At 40.9% G+C, this 19267-nt stretch overlaps 1 protein-coding gene across 1 annotated transcript; it reads right to left on the reverse strand.

Annotated features, from left to right (window-relative positions):
* Positions 1 to 515: 515 nt before the first annotated feature.
* Positions 516 to 19181, reverse strand: mboat1 (membrane bound O-acyltransferase domain containing 1). Its single transcript, XM_080768020.1, has 13 exons — positions 18842 to 19181; positions 18242 to 18387; positions 17502 to 17579; positions 15660 to 15755; positions 11306 to 11361; positions 11120 to 11174; positions 9929 to 10121; positions 9224 to 9416; positions 8375 to 8478; positions 7699 to 7763; positions 6052 to 6184; positions 5414 to 5565; positions 516 to 4714 (listed from the first exon to the last, which is right to left on the reverse strand). The coding sequence occupies exons 1-13, from the start codon at positions 18929 to 18931 to the stop codon at positions 4564 to 4566; spliced, it is 1512 nt and encodes a 503-aa protein (XP_080624146.1). The 5' UTR covers positions 18932 to 19181; the 3' UTR covers positions 516 to 4563.
* Between the last annotated feature and the right edge of the window lie 86 nt (positions 19182 to 19267).

Consider the following 19267-nt stretch of genomic DNA (forward strand, 5'->3'; position numbering starts at 1 on the left):
CGGAAATTGCGGAAATGGTAATTGCGGAAATTGCTCTTCACTTATAGCTATCTATTTTCAGGTAGATTGTTACTCAGTCAGCCATATCACTACTCACTTTTTTTCATGAAAAAGATCATAGCTGGGTAATCTATTTTCAGGCAAATTGTGTTTATTGTATTTTATTTTACTCAGCCATAACAATTTATTTTCTGTTAACCAACTTGCTGGCTGGCAGGCAGGCAGACAGCTACTCATAGACAGGCTGACAGACAGACAGCTACTCATGGAGAATTGGACAGGCAGGCAGTCAGACAGCTACTCAGGCAGGGGGACAAAAATAAAATAACTTTTTTTTTAAATCTAGTTGATATATTATAATGAAACTGCATCTTGTTTTCATTAGTTGCCTGCTGTGAGCTTCTGTTTGAGCAAAACACAACAGACAATCACCACAGGAACAGAGGGGACACGAGGGATGGGTGAGTAGCCAATATCAGATCATCCAGAGATTTAATGGCTAGGGATAAGTGTTGTGTAGAGCTGGTCTGACTGGATGCTGTTATCGGGGGTAGAATAGAATGCAGGCATGTCCACAGGTTAGGTTCAAAGCTGTGATGTGATAAAGTTGTTGTCTTTGTCGTTTACACTGGTATTGTTGCTGTTAACTATTTTGACAGTTGCTTGTAGAGCAATGACAAAACAAAAGTGTTTTCTTAAAGCCAACAAGCCTAACATACAATACAAGTTAAATAATTTACAGTTCCACAATGACATTAGGACATTTCTGTAAGCATTTATTTCTGGAGTCAAATATCTTCATTCCAACAATGTGTTCTTACTTCCGTATGGAACATACACAATGCTCAAATGATAGCAATTTGGTCAAAAACTAAATAAGTAGGGATGTCCCGATCACGTTTTTTCCTCCGAATCCGATTCCGATTTGAAAATGACGTGATCGGCCCCGATTTCCGATCACGTAATCGGATCGGGACAACCCTAAAATAAGCTCACACCCACATGACATATTAGATCACAATGCATAATACGGACATACACACAAAAAAAAGATAGCTTTGTAATGCAGTGGTAATTCATTCAAAATAGCTGCTCAGTCTGCCAAGAGAAATTCATGTGGTTAATAGTCAGTATGCCACTCATTGCTTATTTCCCGGCATTAAAAACACACACAGCACACACATACAGTACCATGAACAGGCTTTTGTCATTATTTACAACATTAATCCAAAACGTATGAGTATTATTGGCTACATTTCACATCTTACAGTAAAAGTGATCTTGCATTTTGATGGAGCATTGTTGTTCATTTTTCTTTAACACAATTAATTTTATTATTATTTTTAGCAACTACCAGTAGGCAAGACTCCACAAAGGTTAGACATCATGTTCAGGTGAAATTCTCAACCAATGAACCAATTTAGTCCAAATTATTATTAAGAAGGGTTAGAAAGTGAAAGGAAAAAATCACATCACATTCCATCTAACACCCATGATTCGAACTGGGGTCTCCCGCATGAAAGTTCAACATCTTAACCACTAGACTAGACCAAAGGGATATCCTTATGGATTGACTAGACTTGGAATGGCCTTCCTCGGCGTATAAGGGATTGTGCTACATTTCCCTCTTTTAAATACAATCTGAAAAAATGGTTGCTTGAAAACCAAAGCTGCAACCATTTATGATTATTTTAGGTGTATTTCTTTTTTTGTGCTGTGTTCCCTATGTAATGTTATGTAAATGTATCCACTGTTTGACTGTCTGTTTTTCCGTTTTGTGTTTCCTGTGAGGACTGCGGATGAAACTTAGCAACTGTGCTATATCCGGTGTATTTATGTCCATGTGACGTCCATTAATATGCATTGGCCTGTCCAAATAAACAAATAAAATAAAAATAAATAAAAACTTTTGAGTGCACAGACATTTAGAGGGGCAGGTGCTCAAGTGAAAAAAGGGCACCTTGAGTTGTCACCTTGTGCAGTGCGTGGAACCGGCCGGTTGCCTTAATAGTGTGAGATTTATAGATTTTGGGGCATTAATAAAAGCTTTTTTTAATCGAAAATTGATCAATGGTCCACATACTGTGTAGGCTACACATTGTACAGAGAGAAAAAACCCTCCAATGGACTTGAAACCCCTGTCCATTGCTGGCACTCTAGCACCCCCTAGTGTCTATCTGTGCACGCCACTGCTTTTGAGGCCATCAGGCAGAGCCTCTGAGCCACTCTGCTACACTCACCCCCCTTTTGACCTCCTCCCACGGGGAAACCCGATCCGGGTCACGGCACCAATGTAACACCCTGGATTCTAACGCATGAAAGTTCAACATCTTAACCACTAGACTAGACCAAAGGGATATCCCTATGGGGGAGATATTAGACTTTTGAGGCCATCAGGCAGAGGCTCTGAGCCACTGCTACACTAGAAAAGTGTAGTTTTGACATCCATGCTGAATGGTAGTCCTGTGAATCATTATAGGCTGCATCTTCCTCACTGAAAACTAAACTCTTTTAGACATCTCATGAGAGGATGAATCCAGCTCTTTCCTCACTCTAACGACAATCTGAATGGCTTTGATTAGCCTGAATATCCTCAGAGAGGGAAAACAAATATGGAAAAACAATTATGGAAATTATGCTTGATCAATTTCACATTACAGTAGTACACAGGGCAGCTGTATCTCTGCTCAGTATCACATGGCTTGGGTTCATGGCTTCATTCAGTAGTGTAGAAACGTACTAAACTAACCAGCAGGTGTCTCTGTGGCTGCTGATGTCCCCTAGCTACTGTAGCTAGATCATAACTTCCTGGGGTCCAGCCTCCCCAAGGACAACTTAGCTTACATCAACACGTTAAACATTAACGTCCAGTCATTAACAATATTATAGAACTATACATTAGTGTTAGTAAAACTGTGCATTATAGTAGCACTATATCGTCACAATGTGAACAAATACCATTTGTTCTCACAAATACATTCTCTGTTTTGGGGGCCAATGGTCGCATACTTTTAGCATGTATGAACCTCACCCCAAAAGAACAAACCACAATGATTTCAGATTAATTCATATTATATTCTGCATAACCACAAACTTGCTTTCGATTGCTCATATCATGATATCTGGTATCCAGCACCATTCTCATGACAAGTAAATAATTGAATGATCAATCTTGCTAGTGTCTATCAGAACCAACAAAATGTTCTTCAAGATATGTCTGCTTTATAAAATAAAAAAGGAAGACAAGTCTTAGTTTTCAACAATATAAAATGACCTCTTGTGGCAATTCTACATCCTTCCACAGACTAATTATTTAAACCTCTTTGACTATTTATTCACTGACCATTCCTCTTCTTTTCTTATTACATTATACTATTATATTTCAGTATATAAAGGTCCTATAGAAATGAAAATGATAGTCCATTTGAAATTTCATGTGAACTGGTTTGAGATGTAGTTTGTTGTGTACTCTGGATACTTCTTTCTATAAACTTTCCACTGTGCAAAGAAAATGGCTTTGTAAAAACACTGGCACAGTACTTTAAGATGGATATGGTCACTGGCAGAGTTTGTGTGAGAGATCATGGCGCCCGGAGGGAGAGCATGGCTCACTCATTCACACAACCACCAGAACGTGGACAGTGTGTGCAGCAGGCACACAGACCCTCCTCTAGGCATGGCCTTTTGTTGTGGTCATACAAGGCTGCCTTTGTGTGTGTGTGTGTGTGTGTGTGTGTGTGTGTGTGTGTGTGTGTGTGTGTGCGCGTGCATGTGTGTGTGTGTGTGTGTGTGTGTGTGTGTGTGTGTGTGGTGGGGGCCGGAGAAACAAGTCTGTGCACTATTTTCTAGTGTACCTTTAAGCCTGCTCCATGATCGTGTGTGTGTGTGTGTGTGTGTGTGTGTGTGTGTGTGTGTGCACGCTCGAGCACATGTGCCTATGCCCTTGTATTTGTACCCTGTGTGTCTCAGCGTGTTTGTGTGCCAGTGGTCCCACTGTTCTGGCTTGGATCCCAGATTCAAGCAGAATGAAACAGTGTGAATGAAGGAAAAAGGAAAGTGCAGGAGAAGAAGATTGGAGAAAAGCAGAGGAAGGGAGATCAGAGAAGAACGGAATATAGAGAGCTTGCAATTCTCACTCCGCTCAGCTGCATAGTTCTTGGAGAGGGTGGAGCGGTATGTAGATGGGTTCTTCAAACCATGGAAGCAGAGGGCCTGCAATGAGGGCCAGCGATATACTGTATCTCTAGCAGAAACATTATCGTATGTCGTCTTCTCTCGGGACGTTAGGCCTACTGTATGTTAGCATCTGTTGCAGCGTAAAAAAAACCTATCCAGATGGCACATGCAATTAAGCTATTGCACGTTCTGTGTATGTCCCACAGCATGGCCTCAAATCCTGCATTGTCTCATTTGTCCTGCTTTATGTGTCAATCCCCATAACACATAAAGAAAAGTACAATATTCCAGTGTGAGTTTACTGAATGCCTTTTGATTTATCCATTTGTTGTTGTGACATGACGGACAGACAAGAATCCAAATGAAGAGATGGGAGAAGAGAGGTTTTCAGTCTCCCTTCACGTTGTTGTTGGCGTGAGCAGCCTGGCACTGGGACGGACACGGAGGAAAGGAGGTGAGAGTCTTGGCTTTTTGTTGGGTCTGATGCAGGACGATCGTGGCCAGAATGCTGACAATGTGAATGTAGAAATACATGGACCTGAAAAGACGGACATAAATAAAGGATAAATTCTAAGCAATACTAAATAACGTTCTGCCATAGAGAATCAATCAGATAATCCAATCATTGTTTATTATACTTTTATAGAATAAATCTATAACTGTTATTGCCATTTAGGAAAAAGAGAAGGAGGGTGTATTAACTAGCATCTACAAATCTATTGTATATCTATTATCTTTCTACATACCTGTAATACATCTTAAACTATATGGCATTTTTATGCAAATGACATTGTGGTTGCTTTTATCCTTATATGCAAGGATATAGGATATAAAATCCAGGTCTTCTGCATACCTTTCAATCAAACGGGAATCACTCCGGGTCATAATTAGGCTTCAAGCACACACACAAACATCCATTCTACTATGATTATATCAATTCTTTCACACAATTGGATGCAGAAGGTACTAGTATAGGCTATGTCAAATACGTTAGGACTCTAGAGTTCTCTATGTTATAACAATATCGCAACCAGGAAGGAATATTTCATCAGCCCACTAATAACTGATACAGTAGCTTGTAATTCACAGGTTTGGCTATAGGTTCAAATTGTCTTAATAAGGCACAAATTGAATGGCAACTGACATAGCAAGTGCATGGCTTGGACTCGGAGGACCACAGCTCCATAACTTTCACTGCCGCACAAGCTGAATAAGGACAGTCATAGGACGATCATACCTGTAATGAACCAAAGTGGGTTCTACTGCCAGCAGTAGGAAGGGCATGACAGTGTAGCAGATAGCCAGTTGAGTGGTTGCCCATGTTATGATGTCATAGAGCAGCTTCACACCGCTGGAGTGCAAGAAGTGGTGGCGGAATGATTTTCGCACCTGGCCGGGCAAGGTGGCATGAAAAGAGAAAAGACACGCATTACTTCATTGACCGATTGATGACTCACACAAGTTTATATCAAAGCAGCGGTGTGTTGGTAAACCATCCCGGTGGCGTGAATACACATTTTTGTGTCTTCTGCAGACCGGTCTGGCCCCAAGCACTGGGTGAGCATTTTGTAGAAACAAAAACGTGGAAGAACTATAGTCAGCGACTGCGCCCACCAAGCGCTTGGGGCCTGGTCTGGTCTGTCTTTAAGGGGACAGACCCCCACCCAAAACACCATAGTATTCTAACAGTGTACCGATTCAGTCAGACATTATTAAAACAATCTTCTCTTTGTTATATTTTGTAGAATACTGGGACAATGCTAAAGACAATGCTAAAGCCATACATTTTCCTACCACACAGTTACACTGCAAGTTTAGTTCTACTTTTAGTTAAAGAGTGATTCATTATAGTTTGAGAGGAAGAGGAATACTCACAGCTCGTGCCGCTGTGGTGATGGGAATGGCAGTGATGAAGGTGAAATAGTACCCTGGGTAAACACCGTGCCACAGTGCAGATAGGACGAAGGTCAGCGCTGTACGGTAATGTGGTGCTCGGTCATAACACACACTGGACAAGACAGCAAGGGACAGAGAGGACCAGCAATTTTTTTAACATTTGAAAGTTTTCATTTGGACATAATATATAATCATTCTCTTCCACTGACGCAAATAACATGATGCAAATGGAATGAGCTATTCTAGATCAGTGGTTCTCAAAGTGGGGTCCGGGGACCCCCAGGGGTCCTTCGGTGTGTTCCAGGGTGTCCACAGCAAAATGAGTTAATGTAGCATAAAAAAATGTTTAATCACTTAAAGCCTATTTTATACTATCTAAAAACTCTGAATGCGTGTATGTAGAATTGTAGATCTGCCATTTTTAATTTCAACTTTAATTTCAACAACACTAAATGTTTAACACACAAATCTTCTCTTACACACTTTTTTTGTAAGCCAAATACATATTCATTTGGAGGTCAAGAAAGTGTTTGAGATAAGACACTAGATAACACAATGCTATCTTTCCTTTTTTCAGTCACTAGAGGATCTAGCGCCACGCTTAAAAAAGAAGAAGCTCCTTCCCATCATACCTGGAACCCAACATGCATTTCACTGTGTCACATGATCGGCTAAGGGCGTTGCCTTCTGAAGCGGTCAGGTGTGTTAATGGCTGCACACATGACATGGGGCAAAGACAATATACAGTATATGGCAGAAATGGTAGGGAGCAATGTCAATAGAGCAGCACAACGCTGAAGTGCGTTATTTAGCTGGTGGCTACTGACGTGTAATAATTTGAGATGTAATGGGCGCAAACATAGCAATGCAAAGTGGAAAGTGTGTGCAGTGATAAGGGTTGTGCGATAACCCCACTTCCGTCCACTTCCCAAATAAGATAGCTTTGATGAAGAAATAGATTAGAAGGGAGGGGAGAGACAGAACAAGGTGAAGATGGTACAGGGGGAGGAGAAAGCTACTAACAATAAATAGCAGCACAGAGGTTTTTGTGCAGGAGCTGTAATGAGCGGCATACCTGCAAACATTAGGTGGTGAAAAACAGAAAGATTTCCTGCATTAGGCAAATGGCCTAACCTCAACGCTGTATAACACGTTTAGTGTTTACATCACTAAACATATCAAAAAGTGTGTGTGTGTGTGTGTGTGTGTGTGTGTGTGTGTGTGTGTGTGTGTGTGTGTGTGAGCAAGCGAGCGAGAGAGAAGGTAGAATATCTGAAATCTTGAAGTGCATCTTCTTAGGAACTGATTGATGCATTTTCGATTATGTAATGTTTTGCACTTTGCATAAAATCCGGAGATTAACAGGAAAAAGCAGAATAAAGGGTTAAAAGTAGGGATACTTTATATGGTATCAGGGTTGTCATTGGATAAGAGAGCTAGCTCTCGATTGACCTTCCTGAATAAATAAAGGTGGTGACGCTGACGTATGGCTGCAGCTGTGTACGCTCTGTGTAAGTTTGCAATGATGAGCCAAGAATTTCACCCACGTTACTTGTAATGTGACAATGAAGATTGATTCTGATTGTGAAGAAGGTATGAAGAGCCGTAGCGTTACTTAATACTTACGTCTTGAGCCACACTCCAGTCTGAATATTCCAGTTGTCTATGAAGGTTTTGAAACTAGTTGCTGTCTGAAAGAGAGAGACGAGAGGACTATGGATCTCATCGCCAAGCAAATGTATTACTCAAATGCTGCATCAGCGCATCTAATTTACTTTAGGGGTCACTGGTGCTCTCACAGAGTGGCAGTGAAGCCTTATTCACACTTTGTTGCACAACAGTGTCGCTCACTGAAAATAGTTCAACTCAGTTCAACTTTAGAAAACCCAAACCTAACACACTGACACTGTAAGGCGTCAGACAATGTCAGCTGCACCATAAGTTTAGGACCATCTCCTGTTAAAGAGTATACTACGCCAGATTGATCTACCTCCCAGTCCCGGCAGAGTAGTTCCGGAGCAACGGATTGTGTGGCCCTGGTCTTTCCCTAATGGGTCTGATCAAGGGTAGCTACTGGGACGTAAGTTGGGACTTCATCACCCCGGCTGGGTCACCTGAGTGAGGGGTATGATGTTGCGAGACCTGAAACCCTGATCACCTTGGGATTCATCACTGAGTATATGTCCCAGGTGCATCCATGCATTCATTCTACTATACAGCATACAGTAACAAAACACAGTTAATAAGGAGGACTCGGAGGAGAGCAGATATTTTAGGAAATAATGTGAAACACTGAATGTACCTCAATCCCCCAGATGTTGATGTTACAGATGAGATTCCAACATGGTTGGCCATTTTCATCCATCCCATTAAAACCATAGCCTGCTGCATTGTTGATGGCATCCGCTGACAGGAGAGAGACGTGACCAGATGATTATGTTGCATACTAGTGGTCCCCCCTCCAATAATCATATTTGAACTGGGCACCCCGCCAAAATAATCATATTTGAACTGGGGACCCCCAACCCCAGACAAGCAGTTGGAATTGTAGGAGTCGAGGCATGTTTGACTCGGTTCCACAGAAAAATAGATAAAGTGCAATGTTCAGAATTTGCTAATCAGGATGATTGTATGTAAAAGTCTGACGGATCTGTCTTAATCACTATAGAGATGATGTCTACCGATTTGCGTGATGTTTGACTGAGCTTCTCTTCTTCCCAGCTAAGTCCTGACTCCTGCCCCATGCAGGAGCTAACTATTTCCTTATCCAGACATCAGTCATGTCAAAACTTGACTATTGTAACTACCTCCTTACTGGTCTACCGACATGCACACTTTCCAATAGCAACCAAAGGTATGGCACCCCTCCCCCATATCTTGCAAGTCTGATCGCAACCTACAAACCCTCCCGTCCGCTCAGATCAGCCGACGCGGGAAGCTGGAAGTACCTTCACTAAAAACCAGTATAATTTGTTGATTACCTTTGGGTAATGGGTTCACAAACATGGATTAAGAAACACTTATAAATACTATTACTGTACAAGCATGTGTGCTCAGAACTGCTCACTAATACGCACACACACATGCACTTACTCACTCTTACTCCATTAACTGCTGAGTGACATGCAGGAAAGGAACGTGTGGCCCTTACCTAGCGTCCAGGCAAAGTAGAATTTGGGCCTTGCTGCTTGTATGGAGAAGAAAGCGTAGGTCAGCCTGGTAAGGAAGGAGGCCTGGCTGATGAAGTTGACATCAATGTTGTATGTGATTGGCAGTGACCTGGTCACAATGAGGAAGAACAGCATGCAGCCACAGCACACCAGGAGCTTACGGCACACTGCATTCTGAAGGAAGAGTGTATTATTACTAACGAGACAATGTTCCTCATTCGTTTGGATAACCAATGGGTTTGGATAACCAATGGGTTTGGATAGTAAGAAGTACCAATACACTTTACACTATACAGGTTGTATTGTTGTACTTCATAATTTAAGTTTCTAGCTATGTTTGGGAACAATGTTGGGCTCGTTACTTGACCTCCAAGTTATATAGTATATTACTCGTTCATTAGTCTTTTCAAAAGTAATAATGTTTTTTTACTTATTATTCCCTGCCACAATAACTCATTAAATGACTTGTTGCAGGTTGTTGCTGATCGCTTTTGGATACAGTAGGTGGGACCTAGACTGGCTCACACTAGGTAAACCAACCTGTACAAACATTTAGCCTATGGAGTGACACAATTTACAAGGAATGTTCTTTGTTTTCTTGAAACTACAATTATGGAATTTGTACGTCAAAGAATTTCACCCGCTTCTTTACTGTAAAAGCAGATGTGTGACTTTGTGCTACATACCACTGGTGACGGGTCAGGGGCTTTGTCATAGCCGTTCTGTCCGTTGCAGGTCCCCGAGTGATGTCTGAGCTTCCTGTGTATATGTCTTCCCTCTATGAAGTCTATGTAGTCCTTGTAGTTACTGCACGGCCCCACCAAGATGCTCAAGAAGTTCAGATTGTAACTCAGGTACTCAATTAATGACGGCCTCTTGCTGTTGATGAAGCAAATGATTGGAAATCACATTTAGCCTGATCACAATTTAATTCTTGAACCTTCAGTTCATTCTGTTTTCATGTTATGTTTGAACCCTAAAAAGATTTTTGATTTTTGATCCTTTCAAATTATTCAAAATGTCAAAACAACAGTCAACCGAAATAACTAGGTTGGTCACATGGTTTTCATTCCACGATGAGGCTAGGCTTTTGATAATTTTATTTTTAAATGACATGCATGGTGCACTGATAAATTTAGGTTTTATCTGTTGACATGCATAAAATATAATTTCTTTGCATGCTCATATGTATATGTTATTCACCATGATTGCATCTGCTTGTCACTATCCTTGTTGGCTGAAGAAAGAAAGAGGAGTGCATTATTTGTTTTAAGATTTTAATAAAAAAAAGAGACAAAATACTTCAATGGGATCTACGGGTACCATACTTTGATACTGGAAGTGGACTCCTGAAACACATTAATACCAATTGATTTCTAAATAGCTACGTAACATCAAAAATACTGTTTGGTTTATGTGGGAGTACCCATGTAATACACCACATACTTAGAGGAAATATAACTTCCCAAATTATCCCAAGCATTCTTTTTCTGCATTATGGTATACAATAATAAATATAACAATAATAATAACAACAATAAATATAAAAATAAATATGTTCACATTAGTGCATATCCGATAATATATTGTAGACTGATAATAATATGTCTTGGGTAGCCAATATTAGGCACTGGTTTTTATTACTACATAACATTTGTTCCACTCCACCTGTGGTACACATACTGTATACTGTATAATTGCCAGTGCATCATACTATTCAGTATGAACTAAAGCTATATCATAATATGTGTTTACACTCAATTAGAGAGAGAGCTATTTAGCCAGATCTTTGTTTTTGAAATATTGCTAAACATTTGGTTTCACAATGGCTCTAAAATGATGTTCATTATTGTAAAGATCTCATAATGAATACATACTGTACAGCAAGACGCTTCTGGTCTGGTGTAAGTTCTTCTGGCTTCTTACACATCCCTGGAAAACAGAGGGAAATGCTAACTGACGCGAGACATGGCCAAAGCATTTCCGGGGATCCCCAGCCAAAAACGTTGAGAACCCCTGGTCTATGTAAAGGTAAGGTTACATACATGTCGCCTTTGTCTTACCATCATGTAGCTGAAAAGCCAGTGTGGTGATCTTCTGGGTTGCTATCATCAAAGGCCTGAGGAGAAGAGATGCATGGTTATTTTTATTCTGGGAAAGTAATATTTGCTTCTACCAAGGTAAAATAATATATCTGTCATAATTAAACATCTATTCATATGTTACCATAAAAACAGAATCTTTCTGACACGGGTTATTGGAAAAATACATAAAACTGAAAGAATTATAATAGTCCTGCATTAGGTATTACTTAAATGTATTTCAGCAATTACTAACTAGATCATCGTGCTCAAAGGAATCCAGGAGGGAATTTGATTGTATGACCTACAGTTCAAGAGTTATAGGCCAACCGATAAAGTGGGCTGAGGCTGATTTGAAAAATGTCTGCATGCATTTTTTTTTCATAACGTATGCCTTAAAAATAAACTGTAGAACAAATTAAACTGGGGTGCAAACCCTGGCCACACCAACATCTCTTGGTCTTTGACACTCGACTGACCTTTTTGACCCAAAACCTAATTATCTCTTCGGTGCAGACTACTTATCATTCCCACAACGTTTCATTAAAATCGTCACAGCCATCACTTTTCAACGAAAAGGTTAACTCACCACTTCACTACAATACCCTGCCTTATTTTGCTGTGGGTTGGCCGGTTGGGTCATTCAAATTGCCATTGGGCTCTTCTATGAATGGACACAGTTAGACTGTAAGGTGTAGTAGAGCCACAAAAGTTTAGGAACTGTTAAAGTCTCGTTTTGCATCTTCTCACCAGTTACATTCACAGATAAAGACCTCTCTGTTGACACAAGAATGTGTGAATGTGTGTGCGTGAGTGTATGTGAATGTGCGACTCTCTTGCACATCCACGCATCAGGCCGTGTGTGAGAGGACTCCATTGTATGAACAGTAACATAAAGCAGGGCAGAGAGATATTGGCTGAGTGGCTGGTAGTGCCGGGCCTATATGCCTGATTTATACTGTGTCGCCGTGTTGACACCAGCATGCAACAGTATATCACCCTAGAGTCTGCAGCCACTAAACCGGGAAAGCCTCTGTGTAATTTTATATTGAGCTTGTAGATTTACAGTGATGGCACAAGTTTCTTTATGGACATCAACATAGTAGTTATATTTTTTTAGTCCCATGTCCAACTGAATGTACCCGCCGTTTTTTTAATTACAAACCTGCTGTTGTAATGAATGCAAAATAACCAGTCAACAGCATTAAATCTGTGGAAACCAACAGCTTCATCAGACAATTAGGTTGACAGTGAGCCATCTTTGTCTCCAAATTGAATTAGCGGGTATGTGAGAATTATATGTGTGGATTGTGGGCGTCCCTGATGTCAGCAATTGTTTCTGTTTTGTGTGACATCAGACTAGATCTTGATCAGCAAGAGAGCAAGAGAAGAAAGGTAGGGAGAGTTAGCGGGAGGGGAGGAAAGGAGGGAGATAGGGAGAGCCTATATATAGCGTGCACGCACACAGATTATTACATTACTTTGTACAGGTTAACCAACACTACACACAGATCACAATCTTTTTGATTCACAACCATTCATGTCTTCAGACTAAAAGCAGTTGGCTCACTAATCTAATATCTGACCCTACCAAGGCGCACAGACCACACTACTCATCACGGGAGTCACACAGAGGTCATCTGAGGCTGCATTCATTCATCCACAGTAACAGAATACACGTTAACTATAGGCTACAAACTGTCAACTATGCCATAAAATAAGTCATCACCCACTAAATATAAATGTGATGTGGATATTACTTATATAGAAGCATTTTAACAAACGAGCATTCAGTGATAAAAAGAAAAGAAAACCCTGTCAGCCCCGGTGTGCACATGCACACACTACACACAGCACGCACACCAAGGCCCACCCCCGCTCGTTCGTGATTGGCGGAGATGTAACCCAGGTTTATAATTGTATGTCTGTATTTGTATCTCTGTTTGTATGGTCACGGTACCATCTGCATCAGTACGCATGCATTTGTATGGTCATGGTACCATCTGCATCAGTTCATAGCTCATCACACCGATCACTCAGTCACTCAGTCACACCAGTTTGGAATCAGCAATCATCACCACACCCTAGTATAAAGCACAGCACTTTTGTCTCAGTCAGTGAGGTGCACAAACTGCACATCACTGACTGTGGCAGGTCTGTATACTTTCTTCTACAAACATTTTTACTCTTCATTACAGTTCATTATATTAACACTGATACTGATGATTGGTTTTAGACCTACACACTGGTGAACCGAACTGATGAGCTGGATGAGCTGTAGAACTTGAACTGAATTGGTGAGTTTATTGTTTGAAATGTTTTGTTGGATTTGTTATTTTCATTTGATGGCAGTTTGAAACTTAAAGGATTATTTGATTTGACATTTGTAAATGCTTGTTTGATTTGTATGCTGTTGTAGATCAGCTACTTTGATTATTATTTTGACAAGATATTTAATTTGGCCCCTCTCTATCCTGATTGGATGAAGGCTGGGCCACCTAGCCAAAAACAAAACATAAGGGTTTTTTTTACCCCAGGGATTAACTGGGGACATGGAACTCCTTATATGGTCAGCACACTATAGTAGGGAGTATTATCACAACAAAATAAGTGATATTTGAATTAAATGAAATTACTGAATATACCTTTAAAGCAAATCACCATGAAGTCCAACTGAAATAGCCTGGCTAATAAGCCAGACGCGAATCAGCCGTTAGCAAAAAAAAGCCTGCCGGCGACAGTGTGATGAGTGATGAGTCTGGCTTATTAGTCAGGCTACAACTGAAGCCACATCTGTTGTACAATTAAATGGTAAATGGTGCATTTATATATCGCCTTTATCCAAGATGCTTTACATAGATTGTGCATTACATTCACCCATTCACACACACATTCATACACCGATGGTGGCGGAAACCATGCAAGGCACCAACAAGCACATCAGGAGCAATTAGGGGTTCCGTGTCGTGCTCAAGGACACTTCGAAACTAACTCTGGGGGAGCCCGAGTTCGAACTGGCAACCTTGCGGTTACAATCCAGCCACTCTAGCTGAGCCACCGCCGCCCACAGTAAAGGAACTAATTACGCACAAACTGATGATCCTGTCGGCCTACAAATTCTGGAATTCTTAATTTGACATGGAAATCATTGTATATCTACATCCATGTCGGACGAGGCATACACTATACAGTATATGTATGTGAATGTCCTGCTGGTTATGTTGCTAGAAAAAGCAGCGCACAACCTCTGACTGAATGAACACAATGTTTTGTTAGAATCATTTATAAGACGAAAAACAAAACAAATAGTGTTGTCTCCTGACTTCTTTCTAATGATTTGATCGGCCCAAAACATTGTGTTCATTGTCATGATTTGTCACGATCCGAGTTGGCTTTGTCCGCGGCGTAACCGTCTTTAAATAAATTATATTAGAAGTGCCGATGGGAGAATGCATTGCGTTTTCATTTCCTGGGCCACTCGTTTTTCTGAAAGGGGGAGGGACTGCGGCGCTCTATTCTAGAAAAGTATTGGAGTCAGTCAGGACTTTTGTAATGAAATGTCTCAAACACAAGGCAAGTGTGCCCGAGGATGGACTGCTCCCTCCCACCACATCTACAGCACAACAAGCTCACTGTAGCCAGGCAGTGTCAAATCAGCAGAGCAGCCAGGCAATATCAACTGTTAATAAGCTACGCCGTTGTTACTTTTTATCTGTGCCGTTATTTACACAGGGCTGTGGTGCTGGTGGCCCTGTCAACGGTAAAAGGACCTGTAGAGACTAGCCGATAACACAAGAACCATTCTGAAACATATAGTGCATTACTCATACACACATGCATCTGCTGGGTGGGGCTATAGGAGAGAATGAGAGAGATGAGCAACACATGGCGAGGGCATGCGAGGAACGAGGTAATGAATACAATTACTGTGGGGAGACGATGCACATGGGTGTGCATAGTTACTGTAGATGTAAACAAGAAATGAGAAAGAAGGAGGGGTGGGGAGGGATTCGGAAGTTGGAAAGAAATTAGTTGAACAAGGTCAAAAGTTAAGTATGAACCCAATATGTATGATATTGTACACCTGGGGAGAGTGGCGGGTACAATGGGATACGAGTGGGTAGGGAAAAGGTATTGATGAGTGAGAGGTGAAAATGGTAACGGTTGGGCATGAGAGAAGTGGGAACATGGTGATGGGATGGGAGAAAAATATATATATATGAGGGAGGAGAAGTGAATTAAATGACAGCACAAATAAATGAGACATTTGGAGCACAGCATGAACAACAAGCTTGCAGTATATTGGGAGGAGAAAGATAAATGCTCTTTTCTTTACCCAGAGAAGTCTGTGGACAGAATTCCGTAGTTGAATATGAAGACCCTGCTGACTTGGCACACTGTCAGATAACCCATAGCCATCACCATAGAATACCTGTACCAGGAAAATGAAAACAATTCAGTTAGAAAATGTACACAAGAACATTATAGACTCAAACCAAATGATTGTTTTATATGCATCTCTTTTCAGTAGCCCCCATTCACAAATTACTACTACACTACTGAGTGACTCCATCCTTAGACTGTAGAAACAAGATGTGTTGCTGTACGTAAGAGGCCAAACCATCTTCCATAAGTCCTTCACCTCATATACTCCCCATATATCTCTGCTGAAACCTCATAACTCCAAAGTGTTCATTTTAAACGATACAATACTGCCTCATCAAAGTTGGTGTTGTGACTTTAGATATTGTCAATTACTTGCATTAGAAGGAGAGAGGTGGCGGAGTTAGCAGACAGTTTGAGGGACCAATGGAGTTAAGGGGTTTTGTCCAATGTGTTTTTTGCTACTTTCCATTGGTTCAATATTTTTGAAACAACACACAGACGTAAAGGGTGTTCAATAGCACTGATTCATGGAATAAAATAAAATCAAAAACCTAAAAGAAAATTGTTATGAGGTTTCCTCCGGACAGCAACGATATACAAAACACACAGTTGTAATGCAAGTTTGTCCCCTAAGCTTGTCTGGCAAGTTCAACATGTAAACAATAGCAGCTACATAGTGTTGCAACACAAGCTCGGAAATGACACACAGTTGTTTGAGTGGTTGTGTCAGCAACTTGTCAACAGAAAGACGGACAGGTAAAACATGCTTCACTCACTGTTCACTGCACTAACCTTAAATATAAACTCAAACAATGATGCACTCAAATAATATATCATGCAAACAAGTTAGTCTACCACATTTTCAATAAATATATTTCTTGTTGCATTGCAATGTTATTTTCAAGTTGCTAAATGCTCAACTCATTGAGACCTGGGGCCGATTCGTTCTACAAATGCCTTCTAAATCAGTATAGTTCTCACACTTTCAAGATATTTCTAATATATTAAATGTTCAAGCTCACAGTGTGGCACGATCAGCAGATCTAGAGCTTGTAGATCTTCTATTTTTATAGCCAACACAAAAATCTAAAATTACACAGGTGCTGGTTTTTATTGGGTTAAAACGTGGAGAGATTCACATTTATTTTCTTTTAACCAGTCAGGAACCATAGCATCCCTATGCTGGGGGCGAACATTCGGCAAATTATCAATAGCTCAGTCACAACCTTACAGTCTATGGTCACAACGCATCACGTTGCAACACATTGTAGATAGGCTATATTCAGCAAATGGTATAGAGGGGAAAGGGGGATTCGTACGGTAATCATTTGATGACAGACGGAGTCTCCACTCTCCAATAGGAGTCTGCTCTTATTGACCCGGTCATCAACTTATTGGCGTATAGGAATGCGACAAAAACATGATTTCAAGGCTTCATGGGGTGTGTATAAATTGATAGAAAATGTCATTTTTTGGGTGACCTTTGACTATGAGTTGTCAAGGCTATAGAAGGAGATTAGAGTAGATTCCCCTTTATGATATCAACATATAGGGCTACATCTTGCACCACGCTTATCCCTTATCCCTAAACTTATTTGCCATTCTTTACTATTTTGACAATCATTTTAAAATAGTTCAACTTGCCGATCTACATCTACACGTTGTGAGCTTGTAGATCAGCTATTTGAACTACTTTAAAAGGGGTTTTTTTTTATAGTAAAAAATGGCAAATAAGTTTAGGGATAAGGCTTAAGGGGTGGCGCAAGATATAGCCCATACTGTAGTAACTCACCTGTGAAGGTTGCTGATGTTGGCTTTGATGATGATCACGTAAGATGAAAGCACCAGGGTGAGGATATGGACTGAATACCTGCAGGTGAGAGCACACACAACATGCGTTGTGATGCTATTTTTGGTGCATGACACCAGCACAGTGCACACTGAATATAAATCAGGCTTCACTGTTTGAGATAGGATAGGAGTAGTGCAAAACTAATACATAAATAAATACATATCTATCACTATACTTCTAAAACGATGCAAGGACTTGGACAAGCAAGGACAAGCTTGCAGGGTGAGTCTATTAACAATCTCAAAACCACAAGTCTACTGGCATTTTTGAATGCTGCTATTACCCATTAAGCCATAAAATTAGATAAGAATGAAATAAAAGTCATTGCAAGTAGGACTGGGCAATTATTTCTTTTAATACCTGATTGTTCAAGCTGTTCTAATATTTACTTGAATTAGTTATTATATCGGTGATTACTTATCATTATCAATATCTAAGATATTGAGGTAACAAGCAATTGTGATATTTTATTTTGTTGATGCAGCCCAGCACTATTATGCAAGAATGATTTGTTCCAACTTTGTATGGATGCTATAAGAGCAATCCATCATATTTCCTAATAGAGTTCTACAATCAGCTTAAATCAGCAGGGACACTGTGCCCCTTCAACAAGCCCCTTTGGAATATCCCACGCGGCACGCCCCTCTCCCACAGCATCCCGCAGACAATGTCTTTCTTACCATCCAAAGCAGAAGATGACAAAGGCAATACCCAGCAGAGTGGCCACAGCATGCCTGACCATGGGACTTGCATGATCGGGGCGGAGGTAGAGACGGAACCATGAGGCAGCAGCAAGTGCAAACAGCTGACAAGCTAAGAAATTTACCTAGAGGGGGTTCACACAGGTCCGAATATTTATCCACATATATTATAGACATAGTCGGAGTAATGGCAATTATGGGAACCTTTGGGCAGTACACACACACACACACACACACACACACACACACACACACACACACACACACACAGTGACATTCTTTCTGAAAACATGCCCTTTAAAATGCAACACCTGACCAAACATCACAATTATGACGCAGCGACGCTATTCTAATATTAAATAAATATAAGTGTGGAATCACTGGATACGGGACGAATAGATGCTGCAGTACTAGTAGCCTGGCCCTGGTCCTCAATTCAACTGAAAATGCCACTCAAAGTTGGCAAAGAATGCGATCAACTGCGGAGGGAATGAGGGAATAGGGATGCTAAGACTACAAATAAAATAAAATCAATAAACTTCCCGACTAACATTAAGAAAGTGATTTACTGATTTCTACCTGATCGAGAGGAAATCCGAAGAAGTTGCTGAGAGGTAGCAACCACTTGGATCCAGTTGTTTTAAAAGCAGAGTCTGCCTGGTCGCCCATTGTGCGCTCTCTTTTTCAAGACAAGTTCAAACCTTCCACCGAACGACGAGCACAAGTTCTGTTTATATTGACAGGGGTGCATCAATGTAATTTGGCTATTTCCTTATTTTCCTCAAGGTCTACGATTCCAATCCGGGTCTACGATTCCAATCCATCACGAGGGTCATTGCGTCTTGGACCAGATCAAGTCGAAGGGCGGCCTGATAACTCAAGCCAGTCTAGGGAGAGACCGGTCATTACAGTTCCTCTCTGTCTCCGTCTTTGCCCTCAGTGCCCTGAGCCTGAGGGGAGGCGACGCCGGGGGCTTGACAAGGGATTAGAAATCCTCTTCCCCGC

The sequence above is a fragment of the Protomyctophum bolini genome (genome assembly GCF_963924005.1).
Source record: "Protomyctophum bolini genome assembly, chromosome: 7".
Classification (NCBI taxonomy): domain Eukaryota; kingdom Metazoa; phylum Chordata; class Actinopteri; order Myctophiformes; family Myctophidae; genus Protomyctophum; species Protomyctophum bolini.

Bases quoted from the DNA above. Each gene is read 5' to 3' on its own strand.
- mboat1 (XM_080768020.1), bottom strand. From the start codon at position 18,931: ATGGGCGACCAGGCAGACTCTGCTTTTAAAACAACTGGATCCAAGTGG. The intron at 11,362-15,659 runs GTAAAGAAAAGA...TCTTCTCCTCAG, and splicing joins CTGTCCACAGACTTCTCTGG to GCCTTTGATGATAGCAACCC. The intron at 5,566-6,051 runs GTGAGTATTCCT...TTGCCCGGCCAG, and splicing joins TCACCACAGCGGCACGAGCT to GTGCGAAAATCATTCCGCCA.